Consider the following 19,522-nt stretch of genomic DNA (forward strand, 5'->3'; position numbering starts at 1 on the left):
AGCGAGGTTAAGTGGCAGGCAGAACTTGGCATGATCTCCATTGACTGTCATCCTCATTTAATGTGCGCTGGCCGGAGATTTCGAAGACACATTAACTGTTTCATGGCTAGAAATGGGTCAGCAGAGTGGGAGGGGTTAAGTGACACTGCAGGTCTGTGACAGTAAAGGAGCTTTAAGGAAGCTCCCCTGCATTTTGGCAAGCAGGGTGGGGTGATCATTATGCAACGCTGCGTGGTGCTAGCAGGCAAGTGGCTGATGCTCTGCAGTCTATATGTTGTATAATGAGCTATCTGGCTTGGAAGGAAAGGGTTAAAGGATCCTAAGTTTTGCCATGAGACACTGCTGTATAAATGCATGGCTGGCAGACAGAGGGTAACTGCGGCTCCTGCCGGCGCAGAAGGGTTATTATAGTCAGGGGTCCGCAGGGAGTCAGATGATTATTATTATCGTCCTATAATCTCATTAGGTAGAATGCGAAGAATTGCACTTTAGTTTAGCGTGGCTCTTACGTGATGGAAGGGTTAATCAATTGCCTTCTCTACAAGTACAGGGTAAGCGAAGATCTTCAAGATCGGTAAGAAACGTTTGCTGGGCATTGGCGAAAAAATGGTTAATTGTGGCCATTGCATTATCTTGTTGCAGGTCCCCTGGTGGAGCAGGATCATCCCCCCTTAGGTCCTGTACACATTCTGCTTCTTTTTCCATCTCCTCCGCTCGCTTATCGCAAATCTTTCTAGTCTCGAGCTTTATCTTCTTCCCCTTCTGTCTCAATGTCTACATCTTATTTCATCCTCTCACTCCCTCTTTTCCACGCCCATGCAGTGTGTGGATAGGAGGGAGTTCTCAGTGTGGGTATCACTGTCCTCCGGGCATCGGATACAAGAGGATGGGCTGCAGGCCCTGCTGCAGGGGGCTCCTACCTGCCTGAGTGTGCAGGTGTGTGACTGTCACATCATCCGATATTGGAGATCGCTGGCAGACGGCTCCGACACCTGCCCTCCTGGTAAGTGACACCAGCCGCTCTGCACTCACTTCTGACATCTCCGCTTCCTTATATATGTCCCGATGAATATATAGGTAGTCGGATATCAGTCATATATCTGTATAGGTTAAGAACTAACCAATACACAATAAAAAAATGGAAAAATGTACAGGTGAAATAGAAATAACCAATATACATATGTACGGTATCTATCTATCTAGACATTTAATATACACATAAATAACCAACATACAATATAAACATACACAGGAGTAAAATAAAATACATAAATACACAAAATAAATAAATCTAAACATAAATAACCAACAAATGATATAAACATATGCAACTGTAATATATACAGTGGCATGTAAAAGTTTGGGCACCCCTGGTCAAAATTACTGTTATTGTGACCAGTTAAGCAAGTTGAAGATGGAATGATCTCTAAAAGGGCTAAAGTTAAAGATGACACATTTTCTCTGTGTTTTAGGCCAAAAAAATTATATATTGTCATTTTTTATATTTTAAAAATTACAATAAGGAAAATAGGCCAATGCAAAAGTTTGGGCACCCTGCATAGTTAGTACCTAGTAGCACTCCCTTTTAAAAATATCACAGCTTGTAAACGCTTTTAGCAGCCAGCCAAGAGTCTTTCAACTCTTGCTTGATGGATTTTCATCCATTCTTCCTTGGAAAATTCTTCCATTTCTGTGAGATTCCTGGGTCATCTTGCATGCACTGCTTTTTTGAGGACTAGCCAAAGATTTTCAATGATGATCGAATCGGGGGACTGTGAGGGCCATTGAAAAACCTCTAGCTATCGCCTTTTGAGGTAGTCTATTGTGGATTTTGATGTGTGTGATCATTATCCATTTGTAGAAGCCATCCTGTTTTCAAATTCAGCTTTATTACACATGGTGTTATGTTTGCATCAAGAATTTGTTGAAATTTCATTGACTCCATTCTTCCCTCTACCTTTGAAATGTTCCCTGTGCCATTGTCTGCAACACAACCCGAAAACATGATTGATCCATCCCCATGCTTAATGGTTGGAGAGATGTTCTTTTCCTGAAATTCTATGCAATTTTTTCTCTGCACATACCTTTGATCATTGCGACCAAAGAGTTTTATTTTAACTTCAACGATTCACAGGACTTGTTTCTAAAATGCATTGGGCTTGTTTAGATGTTCTTTTGCATACCTCTGATGCTGAATTTTATTGTGAGGGTGCAGGAGAGGTTTTCTTCTGATGACTTTTCCATGAAGGCCATATTTGATAAGGTGTCTCTGAACAGTAGAACAATTACCACAACTCCAGAATCTGCTAAATCTTTCTGAAGGTCTTTTGCAGTCAAGTGGGGGTTCTGATATGCCTTTCTAGCAATCCTACAAGCAGCTCTCTCTGAAATTTTGCTTGGCCTTCCAGACCTTATCTTGACCTCCACTGTTCCTGTAAACTGCTATTTCTGAATTACATATTGAACTGAGGAAAGGACAACTTGAAAACGCTTTGCTATCTTCTTATAGCCTTCTCCTGCTTTGTGGGCCTCCACCATTTTCATTTTCAGACTGCTAGGCAGCTGCTTAAAAGAACCCATGGTGGCTGTTTTTTCGCACAAGGTTGGAGGAGGCTATGTGTTTCTAAACCTGTGGAATCTGCATCAGCTGGGCTTTCCTAACACTGAGGGTGAACAAGCCATAACCCTTACAGGCTAATTAAGGTCTGAAACCTTGGTCAAAGTTATCTGAGCACACAAATCTCCAAAGGTGCCCAAACTTTAGCATCGGACCATTTTTCTTTTTGTAATTTTTAAAATGTGAAAAAATGACAATGTGTATTACTTTTTAGCCTAAAATACAAAACAAATGTGTCATCTTTAACTTTAGGCCTTTTAGAGATCATTTTATCTTCAACTTGCTTAACTGTTCACAATAACAGTAATTTTGACCAGGGGTGCCTAAACTTTTGCATGCCACCGTATACATAGCCAATATACAATATAAAAATATATAGGCCCAATATAAACATTAATAACCAACATGTGATGTAAACATATTCAGGCGTTTTATACTGTATATATATATATGTATGTGTGTGTGTGTGTATGTATGTATGTATATATATATATATATATATATATAAACGTACAGGTGTAATATAAGCATAAATAACCAACACGTGGTATATGCAATATTGCAATGTAAAGATATACAAGTGTAACATATATATATATATATATATATATATATAAATATATATATGTGTGTGTGTGTGTACACATGTAATATACATATAAATCACCAACCTACAATATAAGTATACACAGGTGGAATATAGAGATATGACTAACCAATGTACAATATAAACATATACAAAATTATTATCATTAGATGGATAAATATCCATAATCAACATATGATATAAATGTATAGCACAAACAACCAATATGTGGCTTAAAGAGGTCCAGGTTTAAATAAGTATAGATAGGCAATAGACATAAACATATACGGGTTTAATAGAAATAACTAACGTACAATATAAACATATATGTCTGATTTGTAAAATGCTGCAGAATGTTGACGCATTAGAACAAAAATTCTCATTATTATGTGAAAGATAAACACAAGCAATACACAACATAAAGATATAAAGGTGTAATATAAAGATATCCACAATTGCTTCCATTTTATTGTACCTGGAAATAACTGGAAATCAATATCCATGAGGCTGATTGTGAAAGTTATATCCAAAAGCTTCATTAAAAACTTGATTTACAAGGAAGCTTATAAATATGTCAGGGTAAATTTAGTCGTAGCATTAACAGAAGGCAATGGTATCTGTTAAAACGATTGCTCCCTGGGTGTACTAATTAATTCCAATGTTTGTTACACTTCTTCCAAGTCAGAAAATTGTTGCATAGTCAGTGTTTTCCTTAAGATGTTGGGAAGACGTGGGCATTACTTGCCATTAAGGCTGTGTTCACACGTAGCGTTTTTTTTGCGTTTTCGCAGCGATTTTAAACGTGCAATTTTGCCGCGAAAACGCAAAAAAACAGCATCCCATGCAATCCTATGGGATTCCGCAATGCTGTGCTAATGCTGCGGATTTTCCCGCGGCGGAATCGCATCGCAGAAAAATATGCAGCATGCTCATTAATTTTGCGTAATCGCAGCAATTCCGCCCACATAGGAATGCATTGTTCTGCTTACTTTCCGCATGTGGCTGTGCCCACCATGCAAAAAGTAAGCAGAACATTTGCGGATGTTACCGACGGTCCGGAGGAGAGGAGACTGTCCTCCGGGCTGTGGGTACCATATCCCTGTAAAAAATAGAATTAAAATAAAAAATATTGTTATTCTCATCTTCCGGCGTCCCGCACAGCCTTCCCACCCCTCTCTCCACGCTCCCGGTATCTTCCGGTCCCAGTAATCCTTTGCGACAATGACCGCTATGACGTCGCGATCTCGCGGGAGCACGACGTCTCACGGTCATTCGCGCAAAGGATTACTGGGACCGGAAGATGCCGGCAGCGTGGAGAGAGGCGGGAAGGCTGTGCGGGACGCCGGAAGGTGAGAATAACAATATTTTTTATTTTTTTTATTATTTTTTACATCCTATCTTTTACTACTGATGCATAGGCAGCCTCAATAGTAAAAAGTTGGTCACACTAGTCAAACACTATGTTTGACGAGTGTGACCAACCTGTCAATCAGTTCTCCAAGCGATGCTCCAGATCGCTTGGAAAATGCTAGCATTCTGCAAGCTAATTATGCTTGCAAATCGCTAGTTCTTCCGCGGGAAAATCGCGGGAATTTAAAATGCAATTTTCATGCGGAATGGAATTCCGGAATTCTCACGGTAACATCCGCGGGAGTTCCGCTGCGTGTGAACTTATAAATATCCACCAACCTGTGGCCCAACTGAGAGCCCACAGCGAAACATGAGCATAACACCAATTCAAAAAATATCAAAATTTTATTAGTAATAAAGTTATTCACATAATTACAATATAGAGTACAAGAACAAAGATTGGTGACCGAAATGATTCCTCAAAATAAATTAATATTGCCGCCTAGCACATGACATGGCGCTGAAATGCTTATATTTTTGTTTATGCGCAAAATATAACCCTGCCTGTGAAAACGGAATCCCCACAGCCCATTGCTGTGTAATAACACCAGCTCAATGAGACCTCTTAGGGATACCACAGCAGAAATACAAAAACCCAGGAGTCACTGCACATTACTACCCCCTATCATAAACTTCCCTGCCAAAGTGTTAGCTGCTGGCCTAATATATGAGGGGGAAACGTGCATCCTGATTCAAATTGCCCTAAACATTCCAGTCAACAAAGAAAGCGTCATATACACATTACCTGGATCCCTGCAGCATGAGAAACAGTAAAGAGGAATGAGTGTCACCCAGCCCCCTGGGTTCCCAGCAGAGCGGGGAACTTTCATTACAGTTAGAATGGAGCGGCACTGCGCATGCTCAACCACTGCACTGCGCATGCTCAGCCACTGCTCCATTCATTCTCTATGGGTCCGTGGAGCGCTGCGCTCGGCTTTTCCCAGCAGCTCCACAGAGCATGAAAAGTGCAGCCTTCAGGCATCCGACATGGATAAAGTGCCCTGTTCTGCCCATCCATGCGTGTTTAACAATCAGACCCCCACCGATCAGTAACAACTTGTTTTCACCGGACAGCCCCTTTAAATCTGCAGTGCAATTTACAATGTTGCTCACACTGCGACCCCCTGATCTCCATTGTGAGAGGCCCAGAACACATGATGACAATCTACTGTTTATAGGGACCTCACAAATCTTCCCCAATGGTGGTTGTCAGGAGAGGAAGGATCATACATGTTGGATTTTAACATGCCCAATTCTTTGTTCCCATGGAAGAGAAGCCCGTCACTTCATTCCCTCTCCCCATAGAGAAGACACCATACTATAAGGTTGGAATTGATAACTGTCGACCATCAGTTATTATTATTATTATGCATTTATATAGCGCCATTTATTCCATGGTGCTTTACATGTGAAAAGGGGAAATATAGACAAGTATAATAAACATGTGTAAGACAAGGGACACACAAGTACATAAGGAGAGGAGACCCTGCCCGCGAGGGCTCACAGTCTACAGGGATGGGTGAGGATACAGTAGGAGAGGGTAGAGCAGGTCTTGCGGTGGTTCAGTAGATCGGGGATCATTGCAGGCTGTAGGCTTGTCGGAACAGGTGGGTCTTCAGGTTCTTCTTGAAGGTTTCCGTTGATGCTGAGAGTCTGATATGTTGCGGCAGAGAGTTACAGAGTATGGGGGAAGCACGGGAGAAGTCTTGTATGCGGTTGTGGGAGGAAGAGATAAGGGGGAGTAGAGAAGGAGATCTTGAGAGGTTTGAAGATTGCGTGCGGGTAGGTACCTAGAGACCATGTCACAGATGTATGGAGGAGACAGGTTGTGGATGGCTTTGTATGTCATGGTTAGGGTTTTGAATTGGAGCCTCTGGGCAATAGGAAGCCAGTGAAGGGCCTGGCATAGGGGGAGGCTGGGGAATAGTGGGGAGACAGGTGGATTGTCGGGCAGCAGAGTGTAGGATGGACTGGAGTGGTGCTAGAGGGGAGGCCAGAGTAGGAGGTTGCAGTAGTCGAGGCGGGAGATGATAAGAGCATGCATTTTGTGGTTTTGTGGTTGAGGAATGAGCGGATCCAGTTATTGAAGATATATGGGCTCTATAGGGTCCGTACTTTGGGGACAGCATCCTTTTGGCCACTCCAGAATTTTTCTTCTTTCTGTACTGATACTGGCAGTGTACATCACTTGGTGATATATGTTTATACACAGTTTATTGGGTAGAATGACGTGACTTGCATTATTTGGATGCCGACCAGAACTATGAATAGTTGTATCCTCTATATTATTACTTTCAATACTAGATACTTTTTGTATTTTTCCCCCCATGTACAGTGTCTTGCCACTCTCCAGTAGGTGGTCTTCCCGGAGGCTTTCTGTACCCATTGTCTTGTTCATCCCAAGATACCATATTACTCGGAGACCAGGTTGAGGTTGAAGAGGAGGTATCTCAGAATAAAAACGTCATGAAGAAGAAGACTGTGTTGGCCCTGCTTGGCGTAGTCCTTGGGTATCTGGTGACTGGGGCAGTGGTCTTCCAGATGCTCGAACAACCCTTTGAGACTCAGCAGCAGAACCTCCTCATGGAGCACCGCAGAAGGTTCCTGGAGGAAAACATCTGCGTGCAGGAGGATATTCTGGACACCTTTGTGCTGGTGAGAGCCCAACTTTAGTGAAGCAGGAAGAACTATAAAGGTTTTCAGGAATTATATCAATATATAAAATATATCAACATTAGATTTCACCTGTTAAAAAAAAACAAAAAAAATCCCAGAACTATACTCACCTTTCAAAACAGTGAAACGGATTCTGAGATTGTTTTTTATTGTTTCTTTTTTTACTTGGCATGGCAATGCTTTACACCTGTCAGTGCTGCACTGACAGAAGCCTCTTAGACCATGCTCTCCTCATGATCTAATAGGCTTGCCGTAGGTGTCTAACTCGAAGCTCGTCATCACGAGCCTTTGCGATGATGTCGTTGTGGTGCCAATCTGAAGGAAGAGGGAGCCCCCATCCCTCTCGCAGCCTTCTAAATGCTGCAATCATGACATTTAGGGGGTTATATGGTCCAGGGTATTGAGGGCACCGGTCCTGGCAGTGACAGTCTAGTTTCGACTATAACTTAAGCCGAGCTCCTGTCGGCTATCGTCAAGGGGAAAGCTCCTGTAAAATGACGTAAACGTACCGTACGTTCAATCTCCAAGATCCTATCCCAATATGTAGTAGGTGTAATAATGATAATATTAGCAAATACCTTCAATTACAAATGTAGTATAGTTTTTCTGATTCACTATGTCACTTACCCCATGTGCAGGGCATTTCAGGACCTTAGGTATTCATGGTTACGATCACTGATATAGTGACAGTTATTTAGCTAGTTGCTAGTGGTTGTAGCGATCATAATATAACCAAATACTGCAGCCTATTATAGTAATTGCCTTATAAAGAAAATCTGAGAGCTGTTTTTTTTTTGCTATGTAATTCAAGAGCAGCATGATGTAGGGGCTGACACCCTGATTCCAGGGATGTGTCACTTACTAGTTTGCTTGGCGCAGTTAGATAGAATCCCTGTTTTACCTGCTGCAGATCTAGCAGATCTCAAATGCAGAGCAGTGTGTAACCCCGCCCCCACACCACTGATTGGCAATTTCCTATATACATTGTCAGGAAGCTGCCAATCAGTGCTGGGGGCATGGTTACAGATTAGTTGGACTGTCTTGCACGAGACACCTATTCCTCCAGTGATAATCTACTGATGATAAAACACTAAATGCATTGTAAGAAGCCCAGTAGGTGATACATTTCTGGAATCAGGGTTTACGCCCATACATTATGCTGCTCTCAGACTATATAGCACAAACCTGCTGACAGATTCCCTTTAAACAATTATATGGGTGACTTCTGTTTCACCACCCGCCAACCTGTGAGACTGTTAGGAGTTCAGGTTGGCCCAGGTATGGCAGTCCATGCACAGACTGCAACATGGATGTGTGAATTCAGCCTAACACTAATATACCCAGGCACATAGTGGAAAATATCATAGGGTGGCCTTTGATAGGTCCATAATTGATAGTTAATCCCCCTGGCTATGGCGAAATTATTCTCAGAGGTACAAAACACAACCTCTTCTATGTGGAGAAAGGAGCCATTGATTATAGATGAGTTGTTCTGAGGGTGTGAACATCTGTTACTCCAGCATATGTTACATCCCTTGTGATACATTGTATCTCATGTTATGTTACTGTATAAGCATTATATATGTTTTATTCAGTATACACCCCTATGCAGAGGACATCTGCTGATCGGCAGAACAAAAGTACAATGTTCATCCAACAAGTAGTAGCAAAGAGCAGGCTGAACATTTTAATAATATTATATTGGAATTTTCACCATAAATGTCAGGAGCAGGGATTTCAATCACGGGTTGTTCCCAAAATACTAAGTTATTCCCCATTTTTAAGATAGGGAATAACTTATTAGAGGTCTGATCACTGGGACAACCTTTGATCCCCAGATCAGGCTTTGGAAATCAGAAACCAGGCTCTGCAGATCCTCATCTTGAATGTAGCAGAGATGAGCTCGGCTTTCCGCAGCCATCATGGAGTGGAGTAAAACAAATGCAACTCCGCCTCATTCAAGATGGGGTGATGTGGTGCCCAGTTCTTGGATTCAGAGCCTGATTTTGAGATTGAGGAGGGGTCCTAGTTGTTGGAAACACCAACAATCACTGAGCTATCCCCTATTCTGTAGATCGGAGATAAAGTAATATTTTTGGGGAATACATTTTGGAGGGCTTGCCTCATTATCATAGAGGGGTGGGAGAAGTCTTCCAAATAAGAGATGTTCTTTGTTACCTTTGGGTCCACAAACTAAAGAAATTCACTCTTACTCTTAGAGGGCAAATGGCAAGTGGCTGTCATTTTATCTGATGGTAAATAATCCTAAAAGTGTTGGGGATCCTTCCATCTAACCCTTTGGTTTGGTGCCAGTCCAAACCAAATCAAAGAAGTCCGCCACCCAGGCTGCACCCAGCATCAGAAGCGATAAAGTGACTTTTTGGCCACAACAATTTTACCTCCCCAAAAAGCAGCACCAATAATGTTGCGTTTTCCTTTTTAATAACGCTCACTGTGTAATCTATTCACAGGGAAAATTCACACACAGCACGTCTGTTGCGGTGACTCTCCTATGCGCCTGGATGAGTCTTGCAGAAATCCACGTGCTTGCCGAACAACCAGTCCAGTCCTGTCCAGATAAATGGAACTGATTTAGGCTACGTTCCCACTATGAACGTTTGGTGAGTGTTTGATGTTGTAGATTTTCTGCACCATTTCTGCGCCTATAAAGGAAATTCAGTTACTTGCATTTTTTCGAAAATACGCAGCGTAAATAAATCACCGAAAAATCATCGTGGGAACGTAGCCTAAAGGTTGCAGGAATCTTTGCAACCAATTTGCCACTTGTAATTCACCCAAACACAACACCATGTTAAAATAAATCTAAACGGACCTGAACCCCTTGATCAACAAGTGACGACATATTTTACCGAGATGCAATTATTTGCTTAGTTGGAAAATGTCCTTTAATTCAATCCTCGGACTAACCGCCGGCTCCGGGAACAGCTGATCAGCGGAGGTGCCTGGCGTCGGACCCGCACCGATTTGACATTGATGACCTATCCTAAGGAAAGGCCAACAATATAAAAGTACTGCACAGCCCCTTTAATCATAATGCCTCCATTTGTTTTCCATCATGGGATCTGAGTGATTAGCAGAATGTCGCTCTTTTGGTTAGCCATTTTTTACAGAATCCTTATCATGATGAGTTGCAAACAAATGGTTATGACAGAATTGATGAAGACTGATGAGTGCAGAAAATATCCACAGAAATTATGAGATCCTACAAGAAAGGATGGGAATTAACTGAATCTTTTGGCATCACAGCAGGTGAAGGACGCGCTGGGTTCTGGAGCTGATATTGCAACGAACGGCACCAACGTCACCACCAACTGGGACATCGGGAGCTGCTTCTTCTTTGCAGGAACGGTCATCACTACAATCGGTAATGGTCTTCAACTTTTTATTATAAACACAGGAAGAGAATTACATTAATAAACCAAATTTGGCAGATACATAGGTCTAATATAATAATAATGACAGTTATTCCTATTTATATTCAGTGGCATGTAAAAGTTTGGACACCCCTGGTCACAATTACTGTTATGGTGATTTGTTAAGCCAATTTAAGATGAAATGATCTCTAAAAGTCCTAAAGTTAAGGACAACACATTTCCTTTGTATTTTAAGCAATAAATATATAATATAGTCATCTTTCCATTTTAATAATTACAAAAAGGAAAATAGGCTGATGCAAAGTTTTCAGCACCCTGCATGGTTAGTACCTAGTACCACTCCCGTTTTGCAAGAATCACAGCGTGTACACATTTCTTATAGCGAGACAAGTCTTTCATTTCTTGTTTCAGGGATTTTCATCCATTCTTCCTTGGAGAATTCTTCCAGTTCTGTGCGATTCCTTAGTCATCTTGCATGCTCTGCTATTTTGAGGTCTAGCCACAGATTTTCACTGATGTTCAGATCAGGGGACTGTGAGGGCCATTGTAATGCCTTCAGCTTCCGCCTTTTGAGGTCGTCTATTGTGGATTTTGACCTGTGTTTAGGATCATTATCCATTTGTAGAAGCCATCCTATTTTCAGCTTCAGCTTTTTTTTTTTTTAACAGATAGTGTTATGAATGTTGAAATTCATTTGAATCCATTCTTCTCTCTACCTGTGAAATGTTCCTCATGCCATTGGCTGCAACCAGAGGCGTAGCTGGGGGGTTTCAGCTTAGGGGGTGCAAAAAATCTGAGTGGGCCCCTAACCAGGTAATCCTGACTACAGCTTCATGGTGCACCCTAATTGTGAGTATAGGGGAACATCAGCAGATTACCGCACTGTGATTGAAAATAAATGTATATATTAAAACGAACACTGATATTATTATATGGAGACCATATAGTGGTAGATACCAGTGCTGCAGACCATGTAAGAGATTACAGCACAGTTATAGATGGTGACTTACAGAGGACATTCTTTCTGATGGAGTCGTTCACTTTTCACATCTTTTCCATTTGGCCCAGAAAGACATAACAACTTCTCCTGCCAGGACTCGTCTGCAGAGAATACAACAGAAACACATCTGACGTCTCACATTTCCTGCACCGTCCATATCTATGCCCGACCTGTGCAAACTCCTCATCCTGCTGATACCCCAATACTGAATCGCTGCTGCCGTATGTGTCCTACAGCACCTGCTGTGCAGTACAATAACCGTGCTCCTCTTACCGCCCCACATAATACTGCCACCACTGTGCTCCTTACAGAGCACTAATGCCACATTTGTGCTCTCTAGATAGTAAAATTCTCCCCTAAAAATACTATTAATGCCCTGCGCTAGTGCCCTCCACATTTTGACCCTAAAAAGTAATAATACCGCATATTCAACATTGATTGGTCACAATTCACTGAGTGGCCCTTGACTTAGGAAGTCTGACTGACGGCTTCACTGTAATGACCCATCCCAAAACCCACACTTACCCCTTCTTAACTTAAATAAGACACGACTGCGTGACATTGGATGTAAAAGGCCACAGCAGCCCCGTTTATTAACACCAAACAAGCAATAACATTTTATCCATAAACGTAGAAATATTCCATAAACATAACCACCAGCAAAAGGAGGGGGGGTAAATGAAGAGTCCATTGTACATGATTGCAACACCAGCTCCACCACGAGCCCTCAGCCGCACCACACCGGCTCGAGGACACCCAGCCGAGTGTTGCCCAACCAATGTCCTGCTGGGACCCAGCCCAGCAGGGACCCACGTTAACATGCCCCGCTGTGACCCAGCACAGCAGGGTCCCACGTTAACATGTCCCGCTGTGACCCAGCACAGCTGGGACCCACCTTAACCAAGTATACCATTGCACCACCAGGGGTAACCCGCTCCTGCACTGGGTTCACCCCCCCGCTCTGTGCAATCCACTGACTTCAATTACACCCCCTCCTTTCCGCCACCGCGAGCACGTATGACACCTTGTACGTGCGAGTACCACCACCAAAAAACCCAACCCGAGCCAACTCTGCGGCTCGAGTAACCAATGCTTCTGTACCAAGACCAGTCGATCAAAACTGATCCCCATTAGACCTCACAATGCCAACCTACACCAAACCAGCAGTACAACAAGGTCAGCCACACCCAAGACCTGCAACTAGCCAACCGCATCGTCCAATCCTATGCACCGCCTGCGCGACCAGTCCCCAACCTGAGCAGCCGCCTCTGCCTCGTTGAGACCGCAACATTGCAGGCGCCTCAGAAAATTGCACTCCACCTGATAATAATCAAAGCCAACCATTATTGACGTAACAAAAGAACCTACACTGGTTCCCCAACCTCCGACAGATTCTTGAAAAACGTGCCCAGTAAAACCCACTATGTAGTCATGAACAACAACACGAGCACGGCTCCCAGGCAGGAAGAAATGAACCACAGCATTCAGGCCCGATGTCTCAGATCAAACCCCTTGACGCCCCAGCGACCAAGTCTCCACCACACACGTGCAGTACCAAAACTCTGTTGGTCCCGTCAACCCTGCGTGATAGCATCGATCTTAAAATATCCACCCAACTCGAAAACATAAACCAATCCACCCCGGAATCACCACGACCCGGAAACGAATTAATTGTGTGCATCACCCGTGCACTTCGAACCCAGAATCACAACACTATTGTTGCCACCCTCTTACCAAAAGTGAGATGTACTCCGCACCCATTCCCCGCTGAACTGCGGATTCGACACTACTCACAAAAGAAAGAAAAGCGACTCCACACCACCTGAAGTCCAGGAAAACTCAGACACACATCACGTCTCCCGAAAACCCCAGGCACCATAAACCCGGGCCATCTGTCAAAACATTGCACTCACCGGTGCCCGATGCTTGTCCACCACTCAGCCTTAAAGCACCGCAACACCCCCAAACGGAGCACAGCCCCAGACGATTACCAGGTCCTTAGAATCATTAAAAGTCAATGCACATCGCACTAGCTTCCCCTGCCACGGCATACCACCAGCCCGACATTAATGAAAGTAATGTTATAGTTGCAACCTGCTCACCCACTACCTAAAGTACACCTCCCCCGCAGCTGCGCTGCACCACAACCATGTCCCCATAATATCAGCCGGTCCTGACAAGTGCGCATAACGGAATGAATGACATAGCCATGTATTGCCGGACGGGCTACACCCACGCGGGAGACCATTCACATGGCCATCGAAACAACATGTCCTGCCTCATGCTCTATACAGAATTCCCGACAAATGGAACAAGACCTGCTGGATAAACAAACCGTTCACCAACCAGGACCCCCGAGACCAGTAAAGCACACGCTGGGTTACCCAACTCAAATGTTGCATCATCCTTGCGCAACACTTCACCCTAGCCCCCCGTCCGGGGGCACCCAAAAAGAAAAGACTCTAAGGAGAGCTGTATACCCAGAAGGCAAAGCAGGACCAGCTGCACCCACAATAAACCTCCTAGCCCATCGTAACGAAAACTACCCACTCTGTATAATAAACTCCTAAGTAGCTGCCATCAACGGCTGTAACAAATACCACCCGATACAGTCTGCCAAAAGCTCAATCGGCAACCCTAAAGAACCGCAGTGAGAACCCACCAGTCCTTACGTACAAAAGTTGCTAAAACTGCCCCTGGGCAGCCACGACCAGCAAATTACCGTAAGAACGCCATATGACTGCAGATCATGCAAAAGCCCCCAGTGGCTCGTAGACCCACGTATTCAATAACCAAACTCAACCCCCAAAACAGCAGCGCGATATACACGGGAACCTAATAACGACCCCCGACCTGACATGATGTACTCGTTAACCTAACCTGACTTAGACATAGGGCCCCAGGTGAATCAAACACGTTGACTTATCCAAACACATGATAACCGCAAATACGCCCTGAGCATGTAGAAACCCTAAGTAGTCAAGGGTTGGACCATGAACAGAAAATAAGCACACCACCTTCCCCAATACCAGATAATCCCTAGTAGTCCCAGGTTGGACCATGAACAGAAAATAAGCACTCCACCATCCCTAATACCAGATAATCCCCGACTACCACACAGAAACCAAACCACGGACCACAACAACCAGACATTGACCAACCATAAAACCCCAGCTCCACGCAATATCTACGTACCCCTAAGAAATTAACCCGGAAAACAAATCCGGTAAAAGGTCAACTCCAAGCCCCCCGGGGGAAATGTCATCCATTGCTGCCAGAAAGGCAGGTTCCCAAAAGATCTGCCGTCCCAAGCATCTCGACCTCTCCTGAACGTCTGCCGCAACAAACCATAATGCCCCTAGTGAACCCTTAGTACACTCAAAGCCCCTATTGGAGAACCGAACCCGGACCGAGGCATATAAATAAAACACACCGTAATGAAAACTCGACCACCTACCCCCTCACCTCTGACCAGCAATAGCAAACACCCCACTGTAATGTGAAAGATTAAGCCGCCCGGTGCACTCCCCAAACTGCTCACCACGTCAGTGAACTGCCATCAAAGCCTTATCAAATACTAGGCGCGGCGATAAAACTGCTCACCACATCAGTGAACTACCATCAAACCCTTATCAAATACTAGGCGCGGCGATAATCCTTCAGCCAAAAGACCCCATGCCTATAACAATAAACCATAAAACCGGCATGGATATGGCTATCCACCACCGCTCTGCCAATATCCGTATCACCACCTGAATTACTCACCAACCGCCATGAAATCACCACCAGACATACACAAACACCCAGAGAATGCAAGCACAATTATACCAACCAAAATAAAATGATGTCGTCACCTATAGATATACCCATTATCATAAAAGCAAACTAGCATGAAAATAAAAGAAAAACCTCCCAACACTCATGAAGTGCACAAAACAGCCTCCTGGACCACAAAGCAACCATTTCCTCACAGATTCGAACGCTGTCCACATGGACCAGCCGCGCATCTTTCCGAACCCCCAGACAAACACACTACCACCCTAGTGCACCCGAAACCATACGTAGCAACACCCTTCCCAACCAATATAATCTAGACATTAATAAAGGTTTAAGTGTGCCTTAGTGAGCCTTACTTACTATAGATATACCCACTATCATGAAAACAAACTAGCATGAAAATAAAACCACCCAACACTCATGAAGTGCACAAAACGGCCTCCTGGACCAAAAGCAACCATTCCCTCACAGATTCGAACGCCGGCCACATGGACCAGCCGTGCATCGTGCATCGTTCCGAAACCCCGTGACAAACCAACTACTAGCCTAGTGCGAAACCATACGTAGCAACACCCTTCCCAACCTTTAAAATCTAGACATTAATAAAGGTTTAAGTGAGCCTTACTTACTAGGCTGACTCCGCGGAACCCCACGGAACAGCCGTCACATGTCCTCCGCGTCGAGCACCGCAACAGCGATCTTCTCCATGGAACTACGCCAACTGCAGCCCTCCTGGGCCGCAGCGCCAGCGTCCAGACCGACTGTCCGTCCGGGAACGCTTGGCAAAAAGTCACCGGCTCGAAGCCTCAAACAGGGGGGGGGGAGGTTGGCTCTCCAGCCGCAGGCAACACCTCCTGAATCTGGCACCCAATGCCGGGGGAACGCGACGCCGGACCACATGACCTGTGGCCCTTGCCTGCTGAAGGGTGGCCACATGACCGTGCCACCGCCCGCTTCCCCCCAGCGCCGCGAGAAAGGAAATGAGGCCGGTGACGTCACACACCACCTCGCCACCGGGCTCCTTGCCGCGTCACGTCACCACCGTCCACCGATGCCGATGACCACGCCGGGTCAGGTGAACACGCCGGGTAACGTGGCCGCGACGTGCGCGTCACCACTGTGTGCCGCGAGCCGAAATGGAGGGGAGGCTGGCCACGTCACTCACCGCCCCGCTGTCTTGCTGCCTGCTTCTCGACTTCTGGCTCCGGCCCCGTGATGTCTTCTGCAAAAGGTCTGCTAATGGGGCTCATCCTCCGCTGCAAACTTAACTCCGGGCTGAGGTGCTCAGGAGGCCGTGATCGTCGCTGCCGCTTCGGAGGCAGAGGGGTCCCATCTTCTCCGCCGTCGCCATCACCGGACCATCGCTGCAGCTGTTCCTTCATCCACTGCTGGCCGCGCTGCTCCATCATCCTCTTCATCTGTGCCACGAGGTATTCCATCTTTTGGATCCAAAGATTCAAGCTGAAGTCCCAGATGTGAGGGGCTGACGATTCCGGACGTCTGCAAGGTAAGGAATGACCATCCCCCCACAGTTCTGCCCTATATATCCATCCCACAACTGACCACTCCCTGCCAACTCACATTGCACCATAAGCCCCATAGCTCCAACCCACACCTTCCCCACAAACACAAAAGCACTACACCTTAACCCTTCACTAACCCTCAGGCCTAGCATCCCTCCTTAGTCAAGTGCGCCCTCCCTGTAGCTCCTTTGGGGCAGGCGTCCGGGCTTGCCTATAACAATAATGTTTAAGTGCCCACTTAACATTTAATAATGTCCCCTGAGTCCCCCCAGGAACAGTAACAATGGCCCCAGTAAGGCCTCTTTCACACTTCCGTTTTTGACCATCAGTCAAAATCTGCTAGGTTTTGAAAAAAAAGGATCCGACATTTTTTTTTGCGGATCCGTTTTTTTCCCCTTTGAGTTGCATTACTGGTGGATCTTGACGGATGGTCATCCATTGGATCCGTTTTTGTGAGGATCCGCCAAAATTTTTTCGTTCGCCGGCATGCCTGGACGGACCTTGCAATGTTTTTTTTGGTGTTGGATCCGCATTTTCCATTGCGCATGCCCAGAGAAAGGAAGTCAGGGAGAAAATTAACCCTGAAATCCTTTCTCTCTCTCTCTCTCTCCTTCCCGGCCATCGGTTCCTTTAAAATTCTTCATTCTGCGGATCCGTCACAAAACGGATACTGTGCCATCCATTCACATCAGTTCCAAACGGATCCGCTTTTCCGCCTTTTTGGCGGATTTTAACTGACACCAAAAACTGAAGTGTGAAAGAGGCCTTACACAGATTCGAGCAGGTCGTCATGTGACGACTCTCTCGGCTTCTCTCAATTCTTTTCTATTGAGAGAAAACAAACCTTGGCAGAATACCACACAGGAGCAGACAGTGACCAGAGGCATAAGACGAATTCTACACTTATCGATGCTAAATCAGAGATTTTGGCCTTCTCAGAAGCCTGCAGGCGAGGGAGGGAGGGGTCTGCAGTCCTTAGGATAAGCAGGGTGCTGCTGAGAAATGTAGGTAGGCAGGTAACAATAGGGCTATATGACGCAGGATGCACCAAGGAACGGACAGAGAAGAAAAAAGACACAAAGTTACAAGAAAGAAATCTTATGTTGAGCGTGGTCTGTATATTAGGAATAGATAGGCATTTACTGTGCTTTGTGGAAAAATAATGTGATTGTGGTATTAACCTTTTAAGTCCCTTAACCTTTATTATATATCGCCGGCAGCATTTTTTAGGAAATGTTACTATAATGTTTAACTTTGAAAAAACGTCCAGAATATTTCAAACATTCTTTTCTGATTTGTGGACTGCACGGTCTACTAAAGATGTATTAAAAGTCGAGATTACAGTATGATATTGCCAAACAAAAGCAACATAAAAAGGTACTTTCCACTAGATAAAAAAAAGTGGCGGCACTCACCAATAAAATAATATCTTCTTTATTTAGGATGAACGAGCAAAAGATAGGAAGCAAACAAATATCACGTGGCTGCAGACGGCCTGATTATACTCCACGTCTTGTAATTCAGTATGATATAAAGTAGATAATATCTTGTGGGTAAGTGCCGCAACTTATGAAGGCGACTACAGAGAATGTTGTGTGATTGCTGCGCACCTCTGAAAGTTACTTGATGCTCGCTAACAGGCATTATGCTGCTGAGGATCTTATGGTCAGAAGACGGAGAAGCTACAATGTTATCATGAAATGAAATAATTAATTTTGTTAAACTGTATTCTGCTCTCTGTGCAATGTGTCACAGGTTTTGGTAACAATGCACCTAAGACAGAAGGTGGACGGCTCTTCTGTATTTTCTATGCACTAGTCGGCATTCCTCTTTTCGGTATTCTTCTGGCTGGAGTCGGCGACCATTTGGGATCTGCTCTCCGCAAAGGCATTGGGAAGGTGGAAATGATATTCTTGGTAAGGTCATGTATCTCCGATACTATATCTCTGTAAAGAAAATAAGAAAAAGAATAAATATAAATATATATATTTATGTTTATTTTTTTTTGTATGTATATATACAGTATATATATCCTAGGTATAGCAAATAGTTACCATTCACTAGCAATGAGTTCATAAACTTTAATTAAAACATAAAGGGCATTATACAATCGATATGCCTTCTTTACATAAAACTGGAAAGCTTTTTTTCACTTTTTACCTTTTTGCCCATATATTGTGTCTCATTAAGACGTCTGGTTTTTTTTTATCTGTACAAGAAAAAATTAACCATTTTTTCATAAATGTGCTGGAATAAAATTTTCCATTTTTGGTCCACATCCATTTGTCCATCATTATGGCATGATTGTGTTTCAAACTTTTCCTACCCAATAGACAGCATTTTGATGACACACGGATGGCAGCTCTGTGCCTTGTTCATATGAAAGGGCGATTTTTAATCTGCAAATCAGATTTTTTAAAAATGAGCGTCTCCTTGTTGACTGTCGAACTGCAAAAAGAAAGGACATGTGAACATGCCCATAAAGGGTACATGTTCTATCTATGAAAAGCACGGATAGAACATGCATGGCAAAAATGG

The 19,522-nt window shown here is 44.2% G+C and overlaps 1 protein-coding gene across 1 annotated transcript in view; it reads left to right on the plus strand.

The window, feature by feature from the left end:
• The first annotated feature begins 316 nt into the window (after positions 1–316).
• Positions 317–19,522, plus strand: part of KCNK4 (potassium two pore domain channel subfamily K member 4) — a 41,567-nt gene continuing 22,361 nt past the window's right edge. The window contains exons 1-5 of the mRNA XM_073554613.1: positions 317–551; positions 643–1,003; positions 6,949–7,268; positions 10,557–10,674; positions 18,740–18,900. Of these exons, the coding sequence (XP_073410714.1) occupies positions 817–1,003; positions 6,949–7,268; positions 10,557–10,674; positions 18,740–18,900 (786 nt within the window). The 5' untranslated portion in view covers positions 317–551; positions 643–816. The remainder of the gene's footprint in view (positions 552–642; positions 1,004–6,948; positions 7,269–10,556; positions 10,675–18,739; positions 18,901–19,522) is intronic.

Source organism: Dendrobates tinctorius, unplaced genomic scaffold (genome assembly GCF_039654945.1).
Source record: "Dendrobates tinctorius isolate UK_male_01 unplaced genomic scaffold, ASM3965494v1 ptg000211l, whole genome shotgun sequence".
Classification (NCBI taxonomy): Eukaryota; Metazoa; Chordata; class Amphibia; order Anura; family Dendrobatidae; genus Dendrobates; species Dendrobates tinctorius.